General features: G+C 39.2%; 1 protein-coding gene across 1 annotated transcript; it reads left to right on the top strand.

Moving 5' to 3' along the window:
- The first annotated feature begins 56 nt into the window (after nucleotides 1-56).
- LOC125906046 (huntingtin-interacting protein 1-related protein-like) lies at nucleotides 57-27,643 on the top strand. The gene is made up of 33 exons (XM_049604425.1): nucleotides 57-193; nucleotides 565-628; nucleotides 3,323-3,465; nucleotides 3,565-3,621; nucleotides 4,480-4,560; nucleotides 4,650-4,726; nucleotides 4,808-4,869; nucleotides 6,252-6,392; nucleotides 6,478-6,535; nucleotides 6,621-6,696; nucleotides 7,250-7,387; nucleotides 7,481-7,603; nucleotides 10,579-10,762; nucleotides 10,847-10,935; nucleotides 11,860-11,976; nucleotides 12,090-12,191; nucleotides 12,452-12,646; nucleotides 13,293-13,403; nucleotides 13,488-13,682; nucleotides 13,794-13,941; nucleotides 18,427-18,513; nucleotides 18,950-19,057; nucleotides 19,160-19,296; nucleotides 19,606-19,716; nucleotides 19,828-19,886; nucleotides 19,983-20,013; nucleotides 20,097-20,159; nucleotides 20,325-20,425; nucleotides 20,518-20,623; nucleotides 23,528-23,651; nucleotides 25,736-25,797; nucleotides 26,374-27,060; nucleotides 27,360-27,643. Exons 1-33 carry the CDS (start codon nucleotides 113-115, stop codon nucleotides 27,393-27,395), a joined length of 3,954 nt encoding a protein of 1,317 aa, XP_049460382.1. The 5' UTR covers nucleotides 57-112; the 3' UTR covers nucleotides 27,396-27,643.

Below are 27,643 nucleotides of genomic sequence, written 5' to 3'. Positions count from 1 at the left end.
CGCGCGCCGCGTCTGGCGCACCTTTTATTGTTTTGAAGAGGCACGGGAGCGCAGGTGAGGAGCTGAAACCTGGAGCCGGATCACTGTGTGGATTTATAGTTAGAGGAGCAACATGAGCAAGGCGAAGAATAAAAGTGATAATAAGACGGAAAAAGCTTTGGCTGCGGAGAAGGAGCAGTTTGCTAAACAACAGGTAAGAAATTATGTTTTATTATTTATTAAAATTAAACAGTTTATTGCCTAAATGACGTCATGTATCCCGATTATATGTATGTTTTTATAGCTTGTAAATCAGGCTGAGAGGTTCCTTGTTAGGGAGCATTTGGTGACTTAAAATTAATGTGTTTAAAGTTGAATATTTGAGTGGAAACTTATAATATTTGTTTTAAATTAACTTCAAGACAGTTTTGGCCTCTTGGCTGGGCTAAATCTAACTTAGTGTGTTTTTGTTTTTATCAGGTAATCACATCTATTTCCGCCAGAGGCAGTGTGATGTTGACTTGCAGGACAGTTGAGCTGTTTTAACTCTTTTTAGCTGAGTCTCTCTTATTTTTTGTCTTTCAGCTCCAAAGCATCAGCAAAACTCTCATCTCTGGTGAAACACCACTCAAAGAGAAATATGTCCGCAGTATCCTTTAAAAAGCAACCTATTTAGTGTCAAATTGCTTAAACAGGACAGGTTACAGACATGCTGGCTCCTCTGTGAGGCTGTACTTTGAGCAAAATGCTAATATTAGCATGCTAACTTCAGCTAATTAGCAGTTGGTTGGCATCAGGGTTGGTTAGGACACTCTCCTCTGCCTTGTGTCTCAGTTTATGTTGGAATATTCTATCCAGTAGCAAATTAAAGGTTACAGCTATAAATCAATATGTTTAAATGTCCACAAATGTTTTCTGACATTTGGTATTTTGTGATTAAAGTCATGTTGTGCATTTGTGCCAACCAGCCCCATTAGAGGGTTTGTTAGCATGTTGCTAAAATGCTGTGGTTACAAAAAATGAAGCAACAAACTGAAACAATTTCACATTTAATTCAAACAAGAACCAGAAAAATACAGAAGCATATTGCATTCACTTGACAAATAAAAAAAAATCTGTTTTATTGAGTAATTGTTTCTGTTCTGTTTAAAAAAAAAAAAAAAATCTGTTTTTTGGTGTAATTTTTTTCTGTTTTTCGTGGGTTTTTTTGTTTGTTGAAAAAAAAGTCAAATGCCATCATAATTTGTTTTTGAATTGTTAGAAAATTGTATTTTAATTTTGACTTAAATATTGCTTGCATAAATAATAATAAAAAAAAACAGGTTACATTTTTTATATTGCAGGTAAAATTTCAAATTTGATTTACATTTGAATATTGATAATATTATAAAAATTTAAAAAGTATTAAATGGCAAACAGCTTTTCCATTTTCATTTTTTATATGACCATAGGATGTCAATTCAAAAATGTAAAAATGAAAATGCAAACTGGATAATTGCATTTTAATTTTAATTTTTTTCTCAAATAACTTGGAAAATTACGGAAGCGTATTGCATTCACTTTACAAATTCAAAAAAAAAAATCTGTTTTATTGAGTAATTTTTTTTTCTGTTTTTCTGAGTAATTTCTTTATTTTTCGGTGTAATTTTGTTTCTGTCTTTCGTGGTATTTTTTTTGTTTTGTTTTTTGGGGTAATTTTTTCTGTTTTTCTGAGTATTTTTTTCTGAGTTAAGAGAGCAATAGAACAACAGATGCTTTTGTTCCTTTCTTGAGAGCTTGATATAATTGAAGCAAACATGACCCGCTTGTTTAGTTTAATCCAGTTTTACTTTGTTTTGGGTTTGAGACACTGGGAGACACTCTTGTCTTTAAGTCATATAGATGGTGTTATCATTAGTTTGTCGACTTCACGCAGGCACCGGTCACTTGCAGGTGCCAGGTGGGAGCTTCTCGCGAGATTTTGAAGTATCTCCTCGTTCGGGAAAAAAAATTACCACAAAAAAGAAAAAGAAAAAAATACCCCGAAAAACAGAAAAATAAATAAATTACTTCGAAAAACAGAAAAAATTACTCAGAAAAACAGGGCTTTTTTTATTTGTCAAGTGACTGCAATACACTTCCGTAGAAAACAGTAACTTTTAATACAGTATCTGCACATTTTTAAAATGAAAACACAATTTTAAGCAATTTATCAGTAGGAATGTCTTATAACTCTTGCCACTGACCATTCTAAATAATAATAGTTAATTAATTAAACAACACAATACAGTTACAGCTGTCACTGGTGGTTGGGACTAACTAGTTACATTATATAACTAGTTATGTGTAATTAAATTACAAAATAAATGTAATTATAATCAGTTACAGTCACTGAGAAAAAAATATGGAATTAAATTACAGTTAGCCTACTAGTCAAAATGTTGGTGATCACATATGGGTTACATCCGAATCTCTTTTTTTTGTCTTTTGTAAAAAGTTTATATGTAAATATAACATTCATTCTGTTGTTTTGCATCTTTATGTCATGCAGGAGTGCTCTCCTTTGTCATAGCCTATTTACGGACAGTTTCAGCTGTATTGCTCAGTTTAAAACATTTGTCAGAAAAGTAGTCAAGTTATCAAATTTAATAAGTTATGGTGTTTTCACGCTTGGTCCTTTTCAGCCCCCTAAGCGGACTCAGAGTGGTGACTCAGCATTTTTTGCACATATGCAAACACTTCAAGAGCACTCAGACCTCTCTTAGTTCAGAGGAGTCACTTCAAGTTCGCAGTGCAGTTCACTTCATCTGATTAGTGAAGAGTTTGAATGCAGGCGCCATCCCTGCTGGACAAACAGCCACAGGTCACTAAAAAACAACCGGTTCTGTTGTTTCTTGGTCTTGAACAGTGGTGTGCAGCTTGGCAGGCGCCTCGCCTTGGTGTCACGCCATCCACCATCCCTTCAACCTCCCAATGACACTGTTATGTCACTTTAGAAACATTAATGTGATACATAGGAAACATGCAAATGTAACGTATTTGTGGTTTGCAGAAACGTACAATGGCAACATTTTCTTCTAGCGACTGAGCCGAGGAAAAGTCAGATTAATATCAAATTCATTATCATCTCTTCTCTGGACATCACAGATCTCTGTACAAACTGTCATGACAATCCATCTGATATTTGTAGACATATTTCAGTCTGGGCCAAAGTGATAAACCAACGTTGCCATCATGGCTAAAAATCAGACTCTGTCTTCATCGATCACACTCTAATATGAATATGAACCTGCTAATACATGAGTCTGAAATTGAATTGAGATTATTGCATCAGAGTTTTGGAGTTTCCTTGACAGCACTGAAGATATCATCATGGGATCACATAAGGAGGGTGGAGCCACCACCTTCTGGTCCTACACCCTCAACCTGCCTCTGTCCAGCAACTCCATGATCAGCTGGAAGTTCTGCTACCTGCTGCACAAACTGCTCAGAGACGGACACAGAAACGTGAGCTCACATCTCACTGTCTACTTCACTGTAACCTTTTCCACCCTCCTCTTCAGTCTTGGTGGCGTCTAATCTCTGTCCTCTGTGTTTGACCTGCAGACTGTCAGAGATTCTCACAGACACGTCCGCAACGTTAAAGACATGGGCATTCTCTGGGTGAGTATCAGTGATGGAAGAAGAACTCAGATCTTATAGACAAAGAAAAATACTCTGTTGCAAGTAAAAATCCTGCATTCAAATTCTTAAAAGACGTCATAAACTGTCTCCTGTGGCTGATATCTGATTCTATGTGACATCGTTAGATAGGTAATACCGTCGTTCAAAGTTAGAGCAGCGGGTTACTGTTGTAGCTGCTCCAGGTGGAGACAGTATAAACTACTTAATATAGAGTTACTAGATTAGTCCAGTGGTTCCCAACCCGGGGGTCGGGCTCCTCCAACTGTCACCAGATAAATCTGAGGGGTCGTCACGTGAGTAGTGGGAGAGAGGAGAAGAAGAAGATGCAAAGTTCGGATACACAGATTTATATTAGGTTTGTTTTAGAGTTTGTCGAATAAATGAAAAAGAAATAGGTATCTACACACACACCAATGCTTAAATAACACTGGTACAATTTAAAACACCACACAGATTCCACTACACCAAGGCAAAAACAGACAACATATATCCAGACGTGTCACCGACTTGTGATCCTCCGACGCAACCCTTTTCTCACAGCTTTGTCTTGTGGCCTAAGGTTGCATCTTTCTGGTCGTGCACAGACATTTTTACGGGCAGGTGCTCAAGCAAATAAAAAAGGGCAACCATCTCATAATTATGAATCAAAAGATAAAGTTACGTACAGCAGCAAACCTTTTATTTACTCGCATATAACCAGTATGTCTCATCCTATGTTCCAAGACCGTGGGGTTTATGAAAGCAGCAAAGTGAAGCACCTCTATGAGACAAAGTACAGAGCGTTTTTTTGAGCAAATACACCACATGAACTTATATCTGTTAATGTTTTTTTCCCAGGGAAACTTGCATGATCGCTACGGCCATATTGTTGCCTTATCTGCCAAATTCCTCTGCCTCAAACTGGAATTTCATGCAAAGGTAACACATAAATGTTGCTTTTATGGTTTGCATTACGACATGTGATGAACTCAGAGTGAAAATCACCTCATTACGTTTTAAATTCACAGCACAAAGTGATCCCAGGCAACTTAGAGGCCAGCGATGAGACTTTGGATAGAGAAGCAGGGAATGACATGACCAAGGTGTAAGTGTTTCTACGCCACGACCAAGTGTTCTGTGTTTCTCATTAAATGTGATTCAGTAATGTGGCTTTAATGTGTTGCAGGTTAGACATGACGCAGGAGCTGATGGATTACTTGGAGGCTGGACTGAAGATGGAGGAGACAGGTGAGTTCACAGGAAGCAGACTCTCCACATGTTCAGGTTTGCTTTTTGTTGCATGATACCGAAGCCATCGAAGAAGTGTTTTTGTTTGTAATAAATTAAAGGACGAGGCTGGTGATGTTCTTTGGTATGCCTTTGTGCCGGCGACCACTGTGGCCGGAGGAATTAAGTTTTCGGGTTGTTCATACATACCCGTCTGTCCCATCCTTGTGAACATCACATCTCAAGAACACCTCGAGGAAATCTCCAGAAGGGGAGACATTAGACTCTAATCTTGAAACTGTGCTGACTGTATAGATATTCTGTGTGTGAAGCATCCATGTTTTCACTGACATAGATGGAAACAGACACTGGGCTGATGCACCAGGCATGCAACCACACTAATCCCATGACATGACTAAAACCAAAAATGCTAGACTTAGCACTTAGCAAAAAAGCCCATTGGTTCCTACTGAAGTCATACTCCTTGAAAATGTCTCATGAACATGTCGGTTCATTCTTATAAAGGTTAAATTATTTCCTAAATCAGCTGCTCACGTCATTTTTTAGGAAATGATACTCAAAAAGGAGGAAACAGTGCATTAGTTGGGGAAATAAATCTATATTTGGTGCACTAGTGAGTGTTTGTGGCAGCAGGACGGTGTGAGTGGGATTAAGTCAAAATAAACTACAGTGGGTGTTTTCCAAAATCCAGGAATGATCCTTAAATGGCCAAATTTCAAGGATGCAACATCATCAAATCTCGCTTAAGGTCTGTTTAAACGTCAAGGATTCTTCAGATTCTTCCGAGGACATTTTCCTTCACTCAGAGAATATTCAAGGATGCATGTGTGTATCCTCAGCAGTTATAAAGTACCTCCCCCCCCCTTCCCCCCCCCCCCCCCCGTGCATGATTGGCTGGAAGTGAAGGCGGGGCCTCTTCAATGTAACTTGCGCCAGCGGAGCTCGGCAGGATTTAGATAAATATGTCATTTATTTGGAGTAATATCTCCAGGAGTTTTTATCATACAAGTATAATAAAAATGTCAGCTTTCAAATGTTTCCACTGCCAAGTAATTACTTTTTTAAAATACAGTGATTAAGTTTTTAAATGAATCATTTGCAGGAGTGACGGAGCGCTGAGTGCCACAGAAGTTTCATTTAGCCTACCTGTTTGTTTTTTTAAGTATGATCCTGAAATATATTCTCCCTAAAAGTCACGTGACTCTGAAAATACTGCTGATGTTTGTTCAGACTGTACAACAACATTAGAGACTGTGCTCTGTGGCACAGAGGAAGAAGATACATCAGGCTCTGACACACATGTGTTGCAGGATTTCAAGAAAAAGCTGGATACCATCAGACGTGTCCTTTAATTGCTTTTAATTTTTTTGTCATGTCTAAAGTTCTGCGCCAGCTGGACGCCAACGGGGCCAAATCTACCACTCCAGCTGGGCAGTGCAGGCTGGCTCCTCTGATCCCCCTCATACTGGACTGCAGCTTCCTCTACCACTTCTCTGTCCTGCTGATGTTCAAACTTCACAGCCGTGAGTGACACATACATTTATTTATTTCTTAACTCAGTCAAACCTTCCAGTGTTAGATGAAGCTTTAATGCCCTCTGGTTTACAGGCATTGCTCCAGAGGTTCTTCTCGGACATCGAGAGCGGTTCCGCGTTCTGTTTGACGGGTAGGGTTTAAATATTATGAGGCATGAACACACTTTAGTATCTCTTGATGGGTTTCATCAGTGACAGCTGTGCTTTCTTCTGCAGCCTCACACAGTTCTTCGACAGAGCGAGAGAAATTGAGTTCTTTAAAACTATCATCCAGATCCCAGAGCTCCCCGATGTAAGTAACATTTGATATGAGTGGGTTTATCATCAGTGGTGGAGGAAGTGTTCAGATCCTTCACTGAAGTAAAAGTACAACACCACTCTGTAGAAATACTCTGTCTGACAATGACAATGTTCTCTCACTAAAAGTATGTAAGTCTAATCAGGGAAAATGTACTCAGAGTATAAAAAGTCCCATGTGATTGTTATATATGATCTTATTAGATGATTCTGACTCATGCATTAAGGTAAAAGCAGGATTTTACTGTTGTAGCTGGTTGAGATGGAGCTCATTTTGATCTATTAACTACTGATTGTTGTCATTATGGATTCATCTATTGATTATTTTCTCCATTAATCGATTGATTAATTGGTTTTAAAAATGTTAAAAATGCTGGGAAATGAGCCAGAGCCCAAAGTGACACCTTCACAAGCTTTATTTTGTCCAACCAACAGACCAAACCTCAAAATTATTTGCCTAAAAAGGGACTCAAGGATTATAGTTTAAAAAAAAAATCAAGAGTCCCCACTGTTCATGATGCACATACTACATTTTGTTTTCTCCACAGGCTCCTCCAAACTTCCTCCGTGCCGCTGCCTTGGCTGAATATAAAAAGGCGGTGGTGGTGATTCCTAACGAGGAGCGTCAAGAGGAGGAGGAAGTGGAGCCGCATCCAGAGATTAGAGAAGCACCACAGATGCCACAGGTACGTGCACGTCACAAGATGTTAAATGTTTCCACCTCTATTTCTGGTGTCACAGCTAATATTTTTTGTTTGTTTGTTTTTTCTTCTTGACAGTACTATCTGCTCAACCAGATGGGAGCACCTGATGTTTCAGTTGACCAGAGAGGAGCAGAGAATGAGAGTCTGAAGAGAGAGCTGGAGGTGCTCAAACCAGAGCTACAGCTCATCAAGACTGAGGTAAGATGGACTTTAGTTAAAGTACGTAATAACAAAATGTACTTAAAGGTGAAGTGTGTATGATTTAGTGGGATTTGGTGGAGTCTAGCGGTGAATTACAGATTGTAACAAGCTGAAACTTGCCCGGTTAAAAGTCCATCAGTGTTCCATGTTCAGGAGGTTTTTACCGGGAGCTAAATTACCTGCAGAGGTCTCTTCTTCTCCGAAATACATAGACCAGGTGATTAGAACTGGTAAAAACACTGAATTAATAAACATTACAAATGGGTCCCTATAAAACATCCATGTTTCGGGATTAAAAAGCCACAGGACACACAACAACAGGTCTCTTATAAAAAAAACATGTTTTGGGGCTGAAAAGCCGCTGGAAAAACAGCCTCAGGTCACCTTAAAAAAACACCTTTGGTGCCTAAAAAAACACATGAAACACAGTGATGGGTCCCTAAAAAAATATCCAAGTTTGATGACTAAAAAGCCATAAGAAATACAGACAGGTCCTTAAAAAACACCCATGGTTGGGGGTTAAAAAGCCACAGGAAAAGCAATGATGGGTAACTAAAAAACAACCACATGTTGAGGCTGAAAAGCTAAAAAAAAACCCCACATTTGATCACAAAAAACACCCACGTTTCATGACTAAAAAGCCATAAGAAAACAGAGACAGGTCCCTAAAACACCCATGTTTTTTGCCTGGAAAAACTGCAAGAAACACAGTGATGGGTGCCCAAAGTCCAACCATGTTTTGGGGCTGAAAAGCCGCTGGAAAAACAGCCTCAAGTCGCTAAAAAAAAGAACCACGCTTGGTGCCTAAAAAACCACAAGAAACACAGCAACGGGTCCCTTAAAAACACCCAAGTTTGATGACTAATAAACCATAAAAACACAGAGACAGGTCCCAAAAACCACCTGTGTTTCATGCCTAAAAAACATAAGAAATACAGTGACGGTCACTAAAAACAACCACGTTTGGTACCTAAAAGCCAAAAAAAAAACCACAGCCATGGTTCCCTAAAATTCTCCCAAGTTTGGTACCTAAAAGCCACAAGAAACACAGCCATGGTTCCCTAAAATTCTCCCAAGTTCGGTACCTAAAAGCCACAAGAAACACAGCCATGGTTCCCTAAAATTCTCCCAGGTTTGGTACCTGAAACCCACAAGAAACACAGCCATGGGTCCCTAAAATTCTCCCAGGTTTGGTACCTGAAACCCACAAGAAACACAGCCATGGGTCCCTAAAATTCTCCCAAGTCTGGCACCTAAAAGCCACAAGAAACAAAGCCATGGGTCCCTAAAATTCTCCCAGGTTTGGTGCCTAAAAGCCACAAGAAACACAGCCATGGGTCCCTAAAATTCTCCCAGGTTTGGTACCTGAAACCCACAAGAAACACAACCATGGGTCCCTAAAATTCTCCCAGGTTTGGTACCTGAAACCCACAAGAAACACAGCCATGGGTCCCTAAAATTCTCCCAAGTCTGGCACCTAAAAGCCACAAGAAACACAGCCATGGGTCCCTAAAATTCTCCCAGGTTTGGTACCTGAAACCCACAAGAAACACAGCCATGGGTCCCTAAAATTCTCCCAAGTCTGGCACCTAAAAGCCACAAGAAACAAAGCCATGGGTCCCTAAAATTCTCCCAGGTTTGGTGCCTAAAAGCCACAAGAAACACAGCCATGGGTCCCTAAAATTCTCCCAAGTTTGGTACCTAAAAGCCACAAGAAACACAGCAATGGGTCCCTAAAATTCTCCCAGGTTTGGTACCTGAAACCCACAAGAAACACAACCATGGGTCCCTAAAATTCTCCCAGGTTTGGTACCTGAAACCCACAAGAAACACAGCCATGGGTCCCTAAAATTCTCCCAAGTCTGGCACCTAAAAGCCACAAGAAACACAGCCATGGGTCCCTAAAATTCTCCCAGGTTTGGTACCTGAAACCCACAAGAAACACAACCATGGGTCCCTAAAATTCTCCCAGGTTTGGTACCTGAAACCCACAAGAAACACAGCCATGGGTCCCTAAAATTCTCCCAAGTCTGGCACCTAAAAGCCACAAGAAACACAGCCATGGGTCCCTAAAATTCTCCCAGGTTTGGTGCCTAAAAGCCACAAGAAACACAGCCATGGGTCCCTAAAATTCTCCCAGGTTTGGTACCTGAAACCCACAAGAAACACAGCAATGGGTCCCTAAAATTCTCCCAGGTTTGGTACCTGAAACCCACAAGAAACACAGCCATGGGTCCCTAAAATTCTCCCAGGTTTGGTGCCTAAAAGCCACAAGAAACACAGCCATGGGTCCCTAAAATTCTCCCAGGTTTGGTGCCTAAAAGCCACAAGAAACACAGCCATGGGTCCCTAAAATTCTCCCAAGTTTGGTACCTAAAAGCCACAAGAAACACAGCAATGGGTCCCTAAAATTCTCCCAGGTTTGGTACCTGAAACCCACAAGAAACACAGCCATGGGTCCCTAAAATTCTCCCAGGTTTGGTGCCTAAAAGCCACAAGAAACACAGCAATGGCACCCTAAAAAACACTGGAGTTTGATGACTCAAAAGCCATGAGAAACACAGAGACAAGTCCCTAAAAACACCCAAGTTTGGTGCCTAAAAGCCACAAGAAACACAGCAATGGGTCCCTAAAAACACCCATGTTTCGGGGTCAAAAAAGCAACAGGAAAAGCAACAATGGGAAACTAAAAAACAACCATGTTTTGGCACTGAAAAGCCTCTGGATAAACAGCCTCAGGTCACTAACAAAAAACCCATGTTTGGTGTCTAAAAACACAAGACACAGTGTTAAGTCCCAAAGAAAACCCAGGTTTGATGACTTAAAAGCCAGAAGAAACACAGAGGCAGGTCCCTAAAAAAAAAAAACACCCATGTTTGGTGCCTAAAAAAACACAAGAAACACAGTGATTGGTTCCTATAAACACCCAAGTTTGGTGGCCGAACCTACCTCCTTGTCCCTCCTCTGCTCAGGCTCAGAGGTGTGTAACTGAGTTGAAGGCTCAGGTGAATCGACTGGAGGCCGAGGTCGAGGAGCAGCGCACCCAGAAACAGATGGCCATGGTGGAGAAGGAGCACCTGCAGATGGAAGTGGAAGCTTTACGGTACGCCAACGTTGCCAATGCCGGGGCTCAGATCGGATTCAAGGAGGCAGACCGTGAGTAAACAGACTTGTGTGCAGGTGAAGTACGAGTTGGGCTGAGCCTTACAGTGTCCTCTTTGTCCCATCGTCTCCACACAGACAGAGCTCAGGCAGCAGAGCTTCGCTTCACTCAACTCAAAGAGAGACACGCAGAGCTGATCACCAGTCACGCCGACCTCATGAAGAAGGTAAGCTGCTCCATCGTCATCGATCATCATCGTCAATTGTCATGATGCTTAATTTTTATTTTGAATAAAACCTGGGTGAGAGATATTTTTAGTTAGTCTTTGTTGATTAACTCCGTCAGTTTTTGCCTGTTTTATTTGTTACCTCCACCAATCACGTGTGGACACTCACTAATCAGAGTTGATTTCTCACCTGAGGAGCTGATCTTCAGAGCTGTGACTCACCAGGCAATATATTTTTGTCCATTGTCTTTATAATGACGGGATTGTGAGTGGTTTAGCTCAACCTCAACCACGAGTCTCTCCTGATCCATTGTTTGTCGCACACAAGACACAGCTACAGAGTTCTCTTTGTACATCAGTGGTGAGGAGAGGAGTCGAGCTGCTGTAGGAGCAGAGAAAAGAGCTGCTCTGGGAGCTGGTGTGTACAAGCCGAGAGCAAGTGGAGGAAAATATATTTAATTCCACAGGCGGCAAGGTTGGAAGTATGACAGTGGCATGAAGTGCCGTGGGACAGCGTGACCAGGAGCACTGACACGTGTCTAAGCTGCCTCCAGTATGGGGTCGTACACTGAAAATAATAGGGGTTAGGGATTTGTTGGTTTGTTCGGGCCTTCAGGCAACCATCATCACATCATCCACTGGAAATCTGCAACTTGTAATTTTTATATTTTGTTTTGTAGAGATTAAACAAACAAGATAAAACATGTCAATTAATTAGCTTTACAGGTGCTGGGAGGCTACCGTAGGACAGAGCATGGCTAGCTGTTTCCCTCCATTTCCAGTCTTTATGCTAAGCTAAGCTAACAGCTGCTGGCTGTATCCACACTATACAAACATGAGAGTGATCAGTCTGTTCATCTAACTCTCTGCATTTAAAGTGAGTTTTTGTAGTGACTCTGACATGTTTTCTGTGTGTTTGTGCAGAACGCAGAAACAGTGAAGCTGCTGTCGAGCACAACACAAGGTCAGGACGAATTGCTGAGAAAAACACAGCAGCTGGAAAACGAGCTGGCAAATCTGCGACTGGAGAAAAGAAACACGGTGAGACCTCGTCAGCTTCTGAGCCGTGACCACTGCAGAAAGACACCTCATGATATTATATTTTTAAACTGGAATTACCAGAGTATTGATGAAGTGTCTCCTCTCTCGATCAGATGAATCAGCAGCAGCAGGAGGTCGAGCGCCTGAACAAAGAGCTGCTGGAGCAAAGAGCAGAGCTGGCTCTCCTTCACAATGCGCTGGACAACAAAGAGAAGGTGAGACTGAATGTGAAGTAACAATCAAGCAAACTTTTATTAGTGAACCAAGTATTCCTGTGTCTGTCCTTTCAAATTAAATTACCACATGGTCCAGTCATATAGGCTTGAATTTATTTTGACAAGGTGCAGCTTCTTCTTCAGCTTTTTTTTACTGCGACTGAGCAACCAATAGTTAATTAGATTTTTATTTATTCAAAGTTCCCTCATGGCTTCTTGTGTTTAATCAAATAATTACTTCCATATTTCTGTTGCTTCAGGAGGGATCTCAGGTGAGCAGCAGCCTGGTGGCTCTGCAGGCGGAGCGGGATGTGCTGCTGCGCTCCGCCAGAGAGAGAGACGCAGAGCTCTCCTCGCTGAGACAACAGGCCCAGCAGCAGCAGGGCACCTCGGACCTGGAGAGAGACCGACTCCTCCGAGAGCTGGAGGCTCTGAGAGCTCAGCTACAGCAGCAGGTACGGTCACGTGACAGAGAAATATGCACATGGAGGCACTTTAAAGGCTACATGGGTGTCTTCAACCATCTAATACATAAAGTCAGCAGCGCACAATATGAATTTTGGTCTGCATGTGTGCTTCCTGTCTGTTTTCTGAACAGTCCAAGCCTCTCAGATGGTCTAAAAAAGGTCTGCTTACTTTACCCTGAGTCAAAACTCAACATACAGTTTTTAGGCTCCAAACATGTAAACATATGATGAACAGATCAATAACTCAGGGAGCATTCACAATATCCTGCAGTATAAGAAAAAATAGCAAAAATAGGAAGGTGCTCCAACTCTCAGTCGTTTTGCTGTACTGTAATTTTTATTTACCTGTGTCTGCACTTTAATTAAATTTTGGCCTATTTCTATTTTATTTTATTTTATTTTATTCATTTTATTTTATTTTATTTATTTCATCTATTTTATTTTATTTTATTCATTTTATTTATTTTATTTTATTTTATTTCATGTCATTTCTTTTCTTTTATTTTCTTTTATTTTATTCTATTTAAATTCTATGTATATTTCTTTTATATCTTGTCTGAATACTTTTTTATGTCTTGTGTAAAGCACTTTTAATGCGCTTGTTGCTGATAAAAATAAACTTGCCTTTCCAAAGCTTGCCATCAATGCCGAGCAGAAGTTGGAGATCGACAGGCTGAGACGAGAGCTGGACTCGACACGGGCAGAGTTGAACCGTGCAAACAGCGCCCTGCAGAGCAAAGAAATGGTACGAATATTTCCTCTTTGACGTCGTCTCCAAGTCCCCAGACAAAAAAAAAAAACACTTATAGATGCATGTTTTGCTCCTCAGAGTGGTACCCAGCTGAGCAGCTCACTGGCAGGGCTGCAGGCGGAGAGGGAGGTGTTGCTGCGCACAGTCAGGGACCATGAGGCCGAGCTGAACTCCCTCAGGCAGCAGGCTCAGCTCCACCAGAGCTCCCTGGAGCAGGAGAGGCAGAGGAGCAGCATGGAGCTGGGAAGCCTCCACGCTCAGCTACAGCAACAGGTGCTGCACACACACTTCATGACCTGCACAGTGAGGCTGTTATGCATCTCAGAGTTGTTACTGAAGAGTGTGTGTGTGTGTGTGTGTGTGTGTGTGTGTGTGTTACGTCAGGCCTGTCGTGAAGGAGAGCTGGCCCACAAGCTGCAGGAGGAGCAGTTCTGTCTGCTGCAGTGTGCTGTGGTGGAGGCTGAGGGCATCATACTGGACGCTGTAGCCAAACTGGACGACCCCATACACGTCAGCTGCATCAGCTCACCTGGTAAAACCTCCGTCAGTTCTTCCCATCCAAAAAATCACATTCATCACACTGAATTGACTGAACAGTGGAGCTTTAAAGGTCGACTCCATCTGTGTTCTTTTCTGGATTTTCAAATCGGAACACCCACTTAGCCATCAGCAAAAAGCAGTGACGTAGGTTAGAGCAGCAAGCGTTGATAATAATAACAATACCTGAGAGGGTTAGTTCAGATTTTCTAAAGAAGGGATGTGTGAGGTACTTCTCCGCAGTCAGCGTTATATTTTCACCACTTTACTTTGCAGTCAGACAGCCATTTCCAGCGGGGAACTGAAGCCATTACATCGCTCTCTTCAAAGCCACCAGACTCCTTTGATAAAAACAGTAATGTAACTTCCCAGAACACACAAGTTGCTGGTCTACTGTGTCCACAGCAGTTCATTACTTAGCTTCTGTGCCGGCCAGGGAGTTAGAAGAATAATATGGAACAGGTCACGTGGGACAACGTTTTTAGAAGTGTTTGGGGAAAAAGCATTTTGATGCCAAAACGCATGTACTTCAACCAAAAACTGAATGTTTGGTACGGAAGGGTATTGCATTCACTTGACAAATAAAATAAGCCCTGTTTTTCTGAGTAATTTTTTCTGTTTTTCTGAGTAATATTTTCCCTGTTTTTCGTGGTAATTTTTTTCTGTTTTTGTCAACTGAAATTATGCCCATACACGTTTGTCAGCTAGCGATGGGCCTACGCTAGAAGGATGCAGTGGAAAACATAGCTAGATTATCATACCCTGTGTGTAACTAACTACGTGCCTTACCCTTATTGATCCCGTAGTTGAAAGTGTCTAGGAGCAGGAGCACCGACGCAAAATGCATCCATGAGCAGGAGTCACCATGGATGCAGGGGTCACTTGCAGGTGCCAGGTGGGAGCTTCTCGCCAGATTTTGAAGTATCTCGTCTCCTCGTTCAGGAAAAAAAATTACCACGAAAAACAGAAAATAATTACCACAAAGAAGAGAAACAAATTGCCATGAAAAACAGGGAAAAAATTACCCCCAAAAAACAGAAAAATAAATAAATAACTCCGAAAAAAACAGAAAAAATGACTCAGAAAAACAGGGCTTTTTTTTATTTGTCAAGTGAATGCAATACGCTTCTGTAGTTTGGAATTGAATACATATGGAACACTACTGGGAAGCTACTGAATGGTAAAAAAAATGGGAAAAAATAAATGAATAAATAAATGATTGGACCCACCTAATGGATGCCACCAGTGGTGTCTAGTGGTGAGGTTGCAGCACATAAACTTCTCCTGTGTACCAAGTGCGTAGAAGAACTACAGTGGCTGATGTGAAAACACGAGAGGCCCTGTCTAGAACCAGTGTTTGGTTTGTCTGTTCTGGGCTACTGTAGAACAACATGATGGACTCCATAGATGAGGACCCGCTCATTATGTAAATATAATCGGCTCATTCTAAGGCAGCAAAACCACAACAATTCTTATTGTAAGCTGACTGTAAGCTGCAAGAGGGTTCCTGGTTCAAACCCAGGGTGGAGGAGCCCTTCTGTGTGGAGTCTGCATGTTCTCCCCGTGTCAGCGTGGGTGTCCTCCAGGTGCTCCAGCTTCCTCCCACAGTCCAAAGACATGCAGGTTAATTGGTGACTCTAAATTGTCCGTAGGTGTGAATGTGAGTGTGAATGGTTGTCTGTCTCTATGTGTCAGCCCTGTGATAGTCTGGTGACCTGTCCAGGGTGAACCCTGCCTCTCACCCAGTGTCAGCTGGGATAGGCTCCACCCCCCTGTTTTTCGGAGTCATTTTTTCTGTTTTTCTGAGTAATTTATTTATTTTTCTGTTTTTTTTTGTGTGTAATTTTTTCTGTGGTAATTTTTTTTCCTGTTTTTCTGAGTAATATTTTTCTGTTTTTCGTGGTAATTTTTTTCCTGTTTTTCGGAGTAATATTTTTCTGTTTTTCTGAGTAATATTTTCTGTTTTTCTTGGTAATTTTTTTCCTGTTTTTCTGAGTAATATTTTTCTGTTTTTCTTGGTAATTTTTTTCCTGTTTTTCTGAGTAATATTTTTCTGTTTTTCTTGGTAATTTTTGTTTCTGTTTTTCTGAGTAATATTTTCCTGTTTTTCTGAGTAATATTTTTTGTTTTTCTTGGTAATTTTTTTCCTGTTTTTCTGAGTAATATTTTCTGTTTTTCTTGGTAATTTTTGTTTCTGTTTTTCTGAGTAATATTTTCTGTTTTTCTTGGTAATTTTTGTTTCTGTTTTTCTGAGTAATATTTTTTGTTTTTCTTGGTAATTTTTTTCCTGTTTTTCTGAGTAATATTTTCTGTTTTTCTTGGTAATTTTTGTTTCTGTTTTTCTGAGTAATATTTTCCTGTTTTTCGTGGCAATTTTTTTCCTGTTTTTCTGAGTAATATTTTCTGTTTTTCGTGGTAATTTTTGTTTCTGTTTTTCTGAGTAATATTTTTCTGTTTTTCGTGGTAATTTTTTTCCTGTTTTTCTGAGTAATATTTTTCTGTTTTTCTTGGTAATTTTTGTTTCTGTTTTTCTGAGTAATATTTTTTGTTTTTCTTGGTAATTTTTTTCCTGTTTTTCTGAGTAATATTTTCTGTTTTTCTTGGTAATTTTTGTTTCTGTTTTTCTGAGTAATATTTTCTGTTTTTCTTGGTAATTTTTGTTTCTGTTTTTCTGAGTAATATTTTTTGTTTTTCTTGGTAATTTTTTTCCTGTTTTTCTGAGTAATATTTTCTGTTTTTCTTGGTAATTTTTGTTTCTGTTTTTCTGAGTAATATTTTCCTGTTTTTCGTGGCAATTTTTTTCCTGTTTTTCTGAGTAATATTTTCTGTTTTTCTTGGTAATTTTTGTTTCTGTTTTTCTGAGTAATATTTTTCTGTTTTTCTTGGTAATTTTTTTCCTGTTTTTCTGAGTAATATTTTCTGTTTTTCTTGGTAATTTTTGTTTCTGTTTTTCTGAGTAATATTTTTTGTTTTTCTTGGTAATTTTTTTCCTGTTTTTCTGAGTAATATTTTCTGTTTTTCTTGGTAATTTTTGTTTCTGTTTTTCTGAGTAATATTTTTCTGTTTTTCTTGGTAATTTTTTTCCTGTTTTTCTGAGTAATATTTTCTGTTTTTCTTGGTAATTTTTGTTTCTGTTTTTCTGAGTAATATTTTCTGCTTTTCTTGGTAATTTTTTTCTGTTTTTCTGAGTTATATTTTTTGTTTTTCTTGGTAATTTTTTTCTGTTTTTCTGAGTAATATTTTCTGTTTTTCTTGGTAATTTTTTCTGTTTTTCTGAGTAATATTTTCTGGTTTTCGTGGTAATTTTTTTTCTTTAACAAGGAGACGAGATACTTCAAAATCTCGCGAGAAGCTCCCACCTGGCACCTGCAAGTGACCCCTGCATCCATGGTGACTCCTGCTCATGGATGTATTTTGTAAGGTGCCAGCGTGAAGTCGACAAACTAATGATAACACCATCTGTATGACTTAAAGACAAGAGTGTCTCCCAGTGTCTCAAACCCAAAACAAAGCAAAACTGGATTAAATTAAACAAGCAGGTCATGTTTGCTTCAATTATATCAAGTTCTCAAGAAAGGAATGAAAGCGTCTGTTGTTCTATTGCTCTCTTAACTCAGAAAAACAGAAAATATTACCCCGAAAAAAAAACAAAACACGAAAAACAGAAGAAATTACTCAATAAAACAGATTTTTTTTTTATTTGTCAAGTGAATGCAATACGCTAACGTAATAAACTAATAAAAAACATAGTTGTGAATATTACACACCACTTCAGCCAATAGCTGCCCCCTAAATCCCCCCACCTACAATCTGGACCTTTAAATACTGATTATTCTGTGTGTGTAAAATGTCAGAAAAAGGTACAAAATGCCAGGTGAAGCCTTTTAATGTGTTGTTTTGTCTGAAAGATGAGAGGGAACATCCACAGTAAACACAATACAAGAAAAACTAATTTTACAATGATATGAAATGGAAAAACAGCCAGTCCTCACATTTGAAAAATATCTTTTAACAATTAGCCTTTATGTCCATAATACATAAAACGATAAATACAGTAAGTCTCAAAACCCTTAACTGATAACACTTGACTTAAACCCTCTCAACGGAGCATTTAAAAGCAGCGTTTAATAATATTAAATCACACAGTATAATGTAGCTGCACACAGATGGAAAGACATTCAAAGTGTTTATTTATGGACAGTATTTTCAACAGTTATAAAGTGTTTTACAGTGCTGTCATTCACAATGTGTTCATACAGCAGCCTCCAGTTAAAAATGTCTCACCAGAGGAGTTATTATTGTCACCAAATATGTTGATAAACACTTAAAAATCTCCTTAAATCTGATTACAATGACATTTAAGTGTGTTTTAAACCAGTTTATAACCTGCTTACAAATGCCGTGTGGGAGTCCCTGACACTGAGTCCTACTCAGACCTTGAATAGTAATTTTTCATGCTCTTTCTCTTTGTGTTTCTCAGATTATTTGGTGAATCGAGCTGAAATCACTCTGAGCTCTATCGACAAAATGCAGCAGAGTCACATGGTCTACCTGGGGAACAGGAATGGTGAGTGAGCTGTGTGTTTGTGTGCTCAGGTTCGGAGATAAAGCATGTTTGTGATAAGATAATGAAAGCATGTAACGCTCCTCTACAGCAGTGGAACAAGTATTCAGATGCTTTACTTCAGTTAAAGTACTAATACCACACTGAAAATACTCCTGAACAAGTAAAAGTCCTTATTTAAACCTTACTTCAGTGAAAGTTTGTGAGTATGTATCAGCAAAATGTACTTTAAATACTGTTTCCTGTCAGTGTTTTACGATTATATCTGATGTTTTTGGATTAATATTACTGCTAAAAGAACAATATTCACCTGTGAGATGTAGTGGAGTACAAGTATAAGGTTACATGAAATGAAAATACTCAAGTAAAGCACAAGTACCCTTCAATTTTTGAGTACATTCTTTAGTTACATCCCAGCTCTGCTCCTTATTGTTTCCAGACGCCAGTGGTTTGCTGAGAGCCGTCACACAGTTCTCTCACCTCGCCGCTGACACGATTGTCAACGGAGCTGCGACATCTCACTCTGCCCCCACCGACCAGGCCGACCGTAAGAGACACAAACACACTGTGACTGTCAGAGGGGTGTTTACTACAGTAAATACAGTACACACAAACAGCTAAACACTCCTGTTTCTTCTGTCCGGTGCAGGTTTAACTGACAGCTGTCGGGACTGTGCCAATAACTGTCTCCAGTACCTGAAGGATCTGAAGATCCAGGCCTCTTTACAGAGAGCAGATCCCTCCGCCGTGCGCTACACTGTCCAGCGTATCCTCGCTCTGGGACAGGTGAGACTGATTTGACCTTTATCAGAGTAACAAGAGTCTAGAGCCGTGCCAGCAGCTCTGTGAGGCTGTAATTTCTATGTTTGACTTTGCTGCAAACCAATTTTTGTCTTGTCAGATAAATGCAGTGCAGTATTTGCCTCTCAGATGTGGTGGAGTACAAGTATAAAGTAGTGTAAAATTGAAATACTCAACTAAAGTATAAGCTGGTCAAAACTGTATTTAAGTAAAGTACAGTTACTTCCTATCACTGCCTCTTACAGGCAGTCTTTTGCCGGTTTTGCCTACTTAACCTGTGTGCTTCATGCGCAGGATCTGCGACCGAAAGGCCAGGATGTGCGGAAAGAGGAGCTGGGACACATGGTGGACAAAGAGATGATCGCCACATCGACTGCCATCGAAGAGGCCGTGCTGCGGATGGATGTAAGGACACATCATGACAGATGAACCTCTGAACCACACACACACACACACACACACACACACACACAACTGGTGATACTTAACATCTCTGCTTTAACCTCTGTTTCTCAGGAAATTCTGTCTCAGGCAAAGAGAGAAACATCTGGCATCAAGCTGGAGGTCAACCAGAGGTGAGATGAAAACTGTCTCATCCTTATTTGTTAAAGTTTCAAGCTTCTCTGCTTCATGTTCTCACCTGCAATGTGTTTGTTCCTGTTCCCTCTCAGTATCCTGGGGTCCTGTTCAGACCTGATGAAGGTGAGAAGTCTTTTCCACTTTTGAAATATATTTCTGTTAACCTCTGTGATTCCTCGTCACTCAGTGTTTCTGTTCCTCTCCAGGCTGTTCACATGCTGGTGACAGCTTCTACTGACCTGCAGAAAGACATCGTGGAGGGAGGCAGGGTGAGTTCTGCGTTTATCAGACTTATAATAATTGCACTGAAGGGCCAGTTTGGAGTAAAGAAGTTTCATTTTATTCACTAAAACACGGCTGAACTGTGTGCTCTTATTGTCCAGTTGCCTAAAGTGTTGCATGCAGTGACACATTTGTAATTGTTCTCCTCTTAGGGTGCAGCATCTGTCACAGAGTTTTATGCCAAAAACTCTCGCTGGACAGAAGGACTCATCTCTGCCTCCAAAGCTGTGGGCTGGGGCGCCACGCAGCTGCTGTAAGGATCCAGACACACACTGTATATCATTAGTCACACGTGTTGAATACCAAACTATAAAGTGAACATGTATTTTGCCTCTTTGCCGTCAGGGACTCGGCTGACCGGGTCGTGGGTGAAAGTGGAACATATGAGGAGCTCATCGCTTGTTCACATGAGATCGCTGCGAGCACGGCTCAGCTGGTCGCTGCCTCAAAGGTAAAAAACTCAAGTCAAAACTATTTCCTGTTGGTTTGTGAAGCTCTCTAACTAAGTACATTTACTTTAAGTACTTCAGTATTTTCATTTTATTTGACTTCCATACCTCTAGTATGGAAGTCCAAAGGGGACTTAAATAAAATTATAATTTAAACTTTAATAGAAAAATGCAATTCTGCAATAGCTTTATTATTTCTACGGAAGCTTATTGCATTTTGGTTGTATTTTTTTGTTTGTTTTTCGGAGTAATTTTTTTATTTTTCTGTTTTTTGGTGTAATTTTTTTCTCTTTTTTTGTATTTTTTGTTTTGTTTTTCGGAGTATTTTTTTTATTTTTCTGTTTTTCAGTGTAATTTTTTTCTGTTTTTTTATGGTATTTTTTTGTTTGTTGGAGTAATTTTTTTATTTTTTTGTTTTTTTTGGGATCATTTTTTTTCTTCTATTTTTCGTGGTAATTTTTTTCTGTTTTTTGGGGTAATTTTTTTCTTTTTTTTGTTGTATTTTTTGTTTTGTTTTTCGGAGTATTTTTTTTTTATTTTTCTGTTTTTCAGTGTAATTTTTTTTCTGTTTTTTTGTGGTATTTTTTTGTTTGTTGGAGTAATTTTTTTTATTTTTCTGTTTTTTTGGGGGATCATTTTTTTCTTCTATTTTTCGTGGTAATTTTTTCTGTTTTTCTGGGTATTTTTTCTGAGTTAAGAGAGCAGTAGAACAACATATGCTTTCATTCCTTTCTTGAGAGCTCGATATAATGGAAGCAAACATGACCCACTTGTTTAGTTTATACCAAAAAAGATGACAAGACACTCTTGTCTTTAAGTCATATGGATGGCGTTACCATTAGTTTGTCGACTTTACGCAGGCACCCTAAGACTTTGCGTTTGCTCAGACGAAAAGCCCATTCAGATCTGCTGGACATTGTAGTGTTTTTCCAGAATCAGATGGACACATAACCCAAAGCAAAGTAAAACTGGATTAAACTAAACAAGCGGGTCATGTTTGCTTCTATTACATCGAGCTCTCAAGAAAGGAATGAAAGCGTCTGTTGTTCTATTGCTCTCTTAACTCAGAGAAAAATACTCAGAAAAACCGAAAAAATTACCCCAAAAAACAAAACAAAACAGAAAACACGAAAAACAGAAACAGAATTACACCGAAAAACAGAAAAATAAAAAAATTACTCAGTAAAACAGATTTTTTTTTATTTGTCAAGTGAATGCAATATGCTTCCGTAATTTTCCACGTTATTTGAGTTAAAAAAAAATTAAAATTAAAATGCAATTATCCAGTTTGCATTTTCATATTTTTTTGAACTGGCATCCTATGGTCATATAAAAAATGAAAATGGAAAAGCTGTTTGCCATTTAATTAAAAAAAAACAAAAAAATACTTTTTAAATTTTTATTAATATTATCAATATTCAAATGTCAATCAAATTTGAAATTTTACATGCAATATAAAAATTGTAGCCTGATTTTTTTTTTATTATTTATGCAAGCAATATTTAAGTCAAAATTAAAATACAATTTTCTAACAATTCAAAAATAAATTAAGATGGCATTTGACTTTTTTTTAGACTTAACCTGCTTTACAGTAAAGTAAATCAAATTCAACATTTTAAGTGCAATATAAAAGTTGTAATCTTACTTTTCATGTATGCAAGTAGTATTTAAGTCAAAATGAAAATGCAATTTTCAACAATTTGAAAATGAGGATGGCATTTGACATTTAGTTTTCAAAGACTTAACCTGCTGTACAGTACACAATAAAATAAAATTTTTATTTTAAATTGTCCACTGTACAGTGGGGTACAGCTCTGAAAATTAAATACCAAACAGCTTTTCTATTTAATTTTAATATGGTCATATAACACCCATATGAGTATGTGGAAGATGAAAATTGAAATTGGATCATTGCATTTTATTTTATGGGCTTCCGTACTTCCGTGTTTCAGAGACAAATACTGCTTCTTACTCCTTTGTATTTATTTAATAGCTTTAGTTATATGTTTCTTTTCACATTCAGATTTTACAAATAAACATATGTAATGATAACAGCTTGTGGTCCCTTATAAGAAAGAAGCATCTAGTCGGAGCTTCTTGTCACGTTTCAGACGTCTGAGCAGTTCCACCAAAGATGTTTCCCGTAAACTTCTCGCACTTTTCGTATTAATGACTGTTTGAACTTGAAAGTAGAGCTTAGAAAGAAGCAGAGTTAATCAGCAGGCTAAATTTGAAAAAACAAAACAAAACAAGATAATGAGACGCAGGTGAGGCTGATTGGGGTGAGACAGACAATCAGACACAGGTGATGTCATCAAAAAGAAGAGGAAACACACAGGGACAGGAAGTGAAGTGATCTGAAACAAGAGGAGACGTGAGTTTCAAAGTAAAACAGGAAGCAACATGAATGAATGAAATAAAAAACAACTTAAAAAAACTGTAGCTGTGACAGAATGATTCACCCAAACTACAACATGTATTGTAACACTCACTCACAGTTTGTATTGGGACTATTTCTTCTTTACAAAGTAGTTTAAATGATAACAATCTGTTCCCAGTGAGTGCTGTGGGTCGTCTAGACAAACAGACACATTGTTTGTTAAAGGTCACATTGCTGCTGAATTTTTTAAATACCTTTTAAGTGCTGTGAGCACCACAAACAAAATTCCGTTCACTCTGTTGTGTTGTGCTGGAGACTGAAATCTCTCAGACTAATATCTTAAATATCTGCATAGAGAGCACAAGAGTTAGGTTTTAAAAAAGGTCAGTGTTTTATTTTATTTCATATTGTGTCAGCTGATCCCTTTTATAATATACACAATGTGTTTTGGTGACAAATGCTGAATATAAAACAGACTGTTAATGTGACAGTGACTCCACATGTTCATGTATCTGTGTAATTTCAGGTGAAGGCCGACCGCAACAACAAGAAGCTGCACACACTGAAGCAGGCTTCACGACATGTGAACGACATGGCTGCTGTGGTCGTCACCTCCACCAAACATGGGCAGCAGCAGATCTGTGATCAAGGTGAGTGGTAATGTTAATATAAATCATCCTGAGGGTGATGATGTCTGTTTCATGGCAATACATTTGATAGCTGTTGAGACATTTCCTCATGGATTCATCCTCTGGGGCATGGATGTATCACTCAACAGGCCCAGGGACCGCTTGCACCTTAGGTTTTCTCCTCACGTATGATGACACTTAAGGCTTAATTTCTCCTGAGCTGAGGGACTTAAACAGTTGCACAGAATCCTAAACGTTTTCCTTAATTAAGTAAAACATTAACTCTTCACTGAAAGAGATTTTAGAGCAGTAAGTTTCCATGGAGATTGTTTGCTTGGACTCAAGTTTGTGACGCCTGTTATCGTCTCACAAAGTTGTCTTATAGTTAGATGATGAAGAAAATGTCAGAAGAAAAGAAGACAAGAAAATCAAACTGGTCAGAGGAGGAAAAGATTAAACCTCTGGAGGAATACAATCATAGAAAGAACAAACTACAAAGTAAATTTGATCCCTAAATACCAGAAAACAGAAACGAAAAATGATTTCAGTCAAATCTTAAGCATAAAACCAAAAGCGTGTCCATCAGTTTCTCCTGGTTGCGGAACATTTTTCTCGATATGTGTTAATTTTTTTTCATTTATCACCATAAACTCAGTCATGCTGCAGCTAAGACAGAGTCAAAGGTGCCTTAAGTTTTTTTGCTCCCTTGCTTTGGTTGCTGATGTCTTCTGTGCAATGGTCTAAGGATTCCTAAAGTATGAGACCAAGACAAGGAGAAAACCATACTGAATGAATGAATGAATAAAAATGTTTATTTCGGTCGGGTCATTTGACAAAAATACACAGTTTAACAGAAAATATCAGTATAACTAGAAAATAACCAAACCAAAAAGGCATAGGCTGCAGCTAACGCTTATTTTCGCCTACCCTTCTTACATGATCAGCTTGTTCAGATCAAATCATTCAAAACATTAAACAGAAAATAATACCATATTACACAAAAATCCCAAATATAATTCCAGAATGATATCAGTAACATCAACTACATTTCTCATATTTTTCAAATACCTTACTTTTAAACAAGCGTTTGAATTCATAAATTGACTGGCACATCTTCAATTCGTCGTCAAGAGCATTCCATAAATTTGCACCCCTTACAGAAATACATTGATCTTTTATCTTAGTCCTGGATTTTATTTTCTCAATCATACGTTTCCCTCGGAGCTCATATCTACATTCCCTTTTTTTAAACATACTCAGTATTTTACATGGTAACAGGTTGTTATACGCTTTGTACATTATCAATGCTATTCTGTAGTCCACTAAGTCCATAAATTTGAAAGCCCTTCATTTAATAAATAATCCATTTGATGGTTCTCTGTAATTTGATTTTGTGATAATCCTTACAGCTCTTTTTTGAAGGATAAAAATAGGTTTAGTATGGGTAGAATATGCATTCCCCCATATTTCTAGGCAATACATTATGTAAGGGACAACCACTGAACAATACAGAATATACATAGCACGCTGGTCCAACATATCCTTTACCTTGTATAATATGGCAATTGATTTGGCTAATTTTGATTTAACATAATTAATATGCATTTTCCAATTCAGTTTATGGTCCATAATAACACCTAAAAATTTTGTTTCAAACACTCTTTCCATAGATACTTAAGTGAACATTTTAAGGAAACCGTAAGAAGAAGAATTAAGGGTGTTTTGCGCAATTTTATTTTGAGGAAACCTTCACCATAACTCTAAGGAAAAAGAAAAATTACCTCTGGCCTTCACTTGTAAAATGTCCCTGAAAATGAATAATGACTGACCAGGAAGAGACTCAAAACAAATCAACACAAAACCACAAAAAAGCAGCAAAGCCACCACAGAGTCTGTGTGTCCTGCTCCTGTGTTGGCGAGGTGATGGGGCCTTTTGCATCTCTGTGCCCAGGGACCCTCTGTTTTTTAATCCACCCATGCTCTGGGGAACATGAACATCTTTACGAAATTACATGGAAATTAAATCAGTAGTTGTTGAAATATTTCAGTCTGGACTAAAGTGATGGTGCGACCAACATTTCCATAACTCTGTGATGTCATCACAGGTACGATGGACTTCTCTGGCATGTCTCTGATCAAACTGAAAAAGGAGGAGATGGAAGCTCAGGTGAGTCCATCAATGCATTTATCATCTGGTTTTGTGTAGTAGAGGTAGAGGTGTGCCATATCATCTCATTCAGGATAATATCAGTATAACTTTTGATATGATATTAAACATTCATATAGTGATACTCGCAATATTTCAACTTGTTGACATGTTGACCTCATTCTGTTACACATGGATTTCTCATGTTGTGTTCACACCTGCACGAATTAAATAATTCACTCAAGTGAATTGCAGGTAAAGTCAATGTAAGGACGTGATTAGACGCAAACTCCAGCAGGGCAGCACGATGCACATGACACGAAATATGCAAATTAAACAGCTTGAATGCAGCAAATAGTGTGATTTCACATCATGAGCTTTTTCACGAGAGTTGAAAAATCTGAACTTCAGCGACAGATGCGCACAGCGATAGCCAATCAGCATTGAGATCCTCCGGGGATGTATAATGCCAAGGATTTACCGGCGGAAGTTTACTCAGCGAGTCAGCAATTTCACACGCACATAATGCCAGTCAACACAAATCACCTGTTTATTTATACATATATATATATATATATATCTAATTCATTCTCTCAGGTGAAGGTGCTGCAGCTGGAGACTCAGCTGGACCAGGAGCGAGTCCGTCTGGGGGAGCTGAGGAAGAGGCACTACGATCTGGGCGCCTCTGGGGATCTTCCTGACGCCGAGGATGGAGCCGATAGTTTCCCACCGCCGCCGCCACCCACTCTGCTGGACTCCGCACCAGTACCTCAGTCCTTCTCACAGACACAGCCGTACCTGAACACACTGAGCCTCGCACCAAGCAACCCGTTCGCTCCGGCTCAAACTCAGCCTGCGTCTTACACACCAACAAGCACGTACACACCTTCTCAAACCTACACTCCGTCTCAACCTTCCACCCTTTCTCAAACATACACACCTTCTCAAACATACACCCCATCCACCCTTTCTCAGACATATACACCTCCACAAGTCTACACACCTCCTCAGAGCTACACCCCTCCTCAGAGCTACACACCCTCCTCCCAGCCTTTCATCCCAACCCAGCCGTACACACCATCTCAGCCCTACATACCAACCCCATCCCAAACCTACCTGAACCCTCAGTCTTACTCGCTGTCAGCGCCCACAACACAAAGCTCCTCCCGGCCTCAGTCTCCGTCTCTGTCTCGGGCGACCCCTCAGAACAACACCGAGCCCACCAAACCAGCCTCGAGGAAACCCAATATCTTTACCAAATCTGGAAACCTGCTGAAGAATGCGGTAAGTGCTTGAGACCCGTCTGCTAGAGAAGCATGTTCTCACTCCCAACTCGTCATGTATGGCAGCTTGTTCTTATTTTGCTGTTTCCTGTGAACGTGGAAGCTTATTTTGAAAACACAGTGTTTGCATTTAACAAGCAGACAGCAGGGAAGGTAGAGCGTTGTAGTGGCAGCTGACCAAGCTGACGAGTTGGGAGTGAGAACGTGTCAGCCAGAGCTGGATGATCATCATAAACTGTGTGCCTAATAAGAAGATGATTTCAGAGGATGCTGTATTAATGAGTCTTTTTTTAATTACAGTTCAAACGTGGTGAAACTGGATCAGGAGAGTCCTGAAGCCTGACTGAAGAAGAGTCATTTTACTTAACAATCACTGGAAATATAATGATTTCAATCTAATTTTATCTCTGACTCTGTAAAAACAAAATTAGAGGAGCTTAAACTCAAAATCATTGTCAGTTAAATGTGCAAATTAATATTATCCAGCTTATTTTTGTAATCATACCAAAGCCTATATTATGTTACTGTTTGCTGCTGTATATCAAGTTGATTTATTAAAGGTGATAAAATAATCTGAGGCTGAA

This window comes from Epinephelus fuscoguttatus, linkage group LG18, assembly GCF_011397635.1.
Source record: "Epinephelus fuscoguttatus linkage group LG18, E.fuscoguttatus.final_Chr_v1".
In the NCBI taxonomy this organism is placed as follows: domain Eukaryota; kingdom Metazoa; phylum Chordata; class Actinopteri; order Perciformes; family Serranidae; genus Epinephelus; species Epinephelus fuscoguttatus.
Note: the sequence above shows the minus strand (reverse complement) of the source record. Positions and strands in the feature narration are given on the sequence as shown.

Bases quoted from the DNA above. Each gene is read 5' to 3' on its own strand.
- LOC125906046 (XM_049604425.1), top strand. From the start codon at position 113: ATGAGCAAGGCGAAGAATAAAAGTGATAATAAGACGGAAAAAGCTTTG. The intron at 194-564 runs GTAAGAAATTAT...TTTGTCTTTCAG, and splicing joins AGCAGTTTGCTAAACAACAG to CTCCAAAGCATCAGCAAAAC. The intron at 10,936-11,859 runs GTAAGCTGCTCC...GTGTTTGTGCAG, and splicing joins ACGCCGACCTCATGAAGAAG to AACGCAGAAACAGTGAAGCT.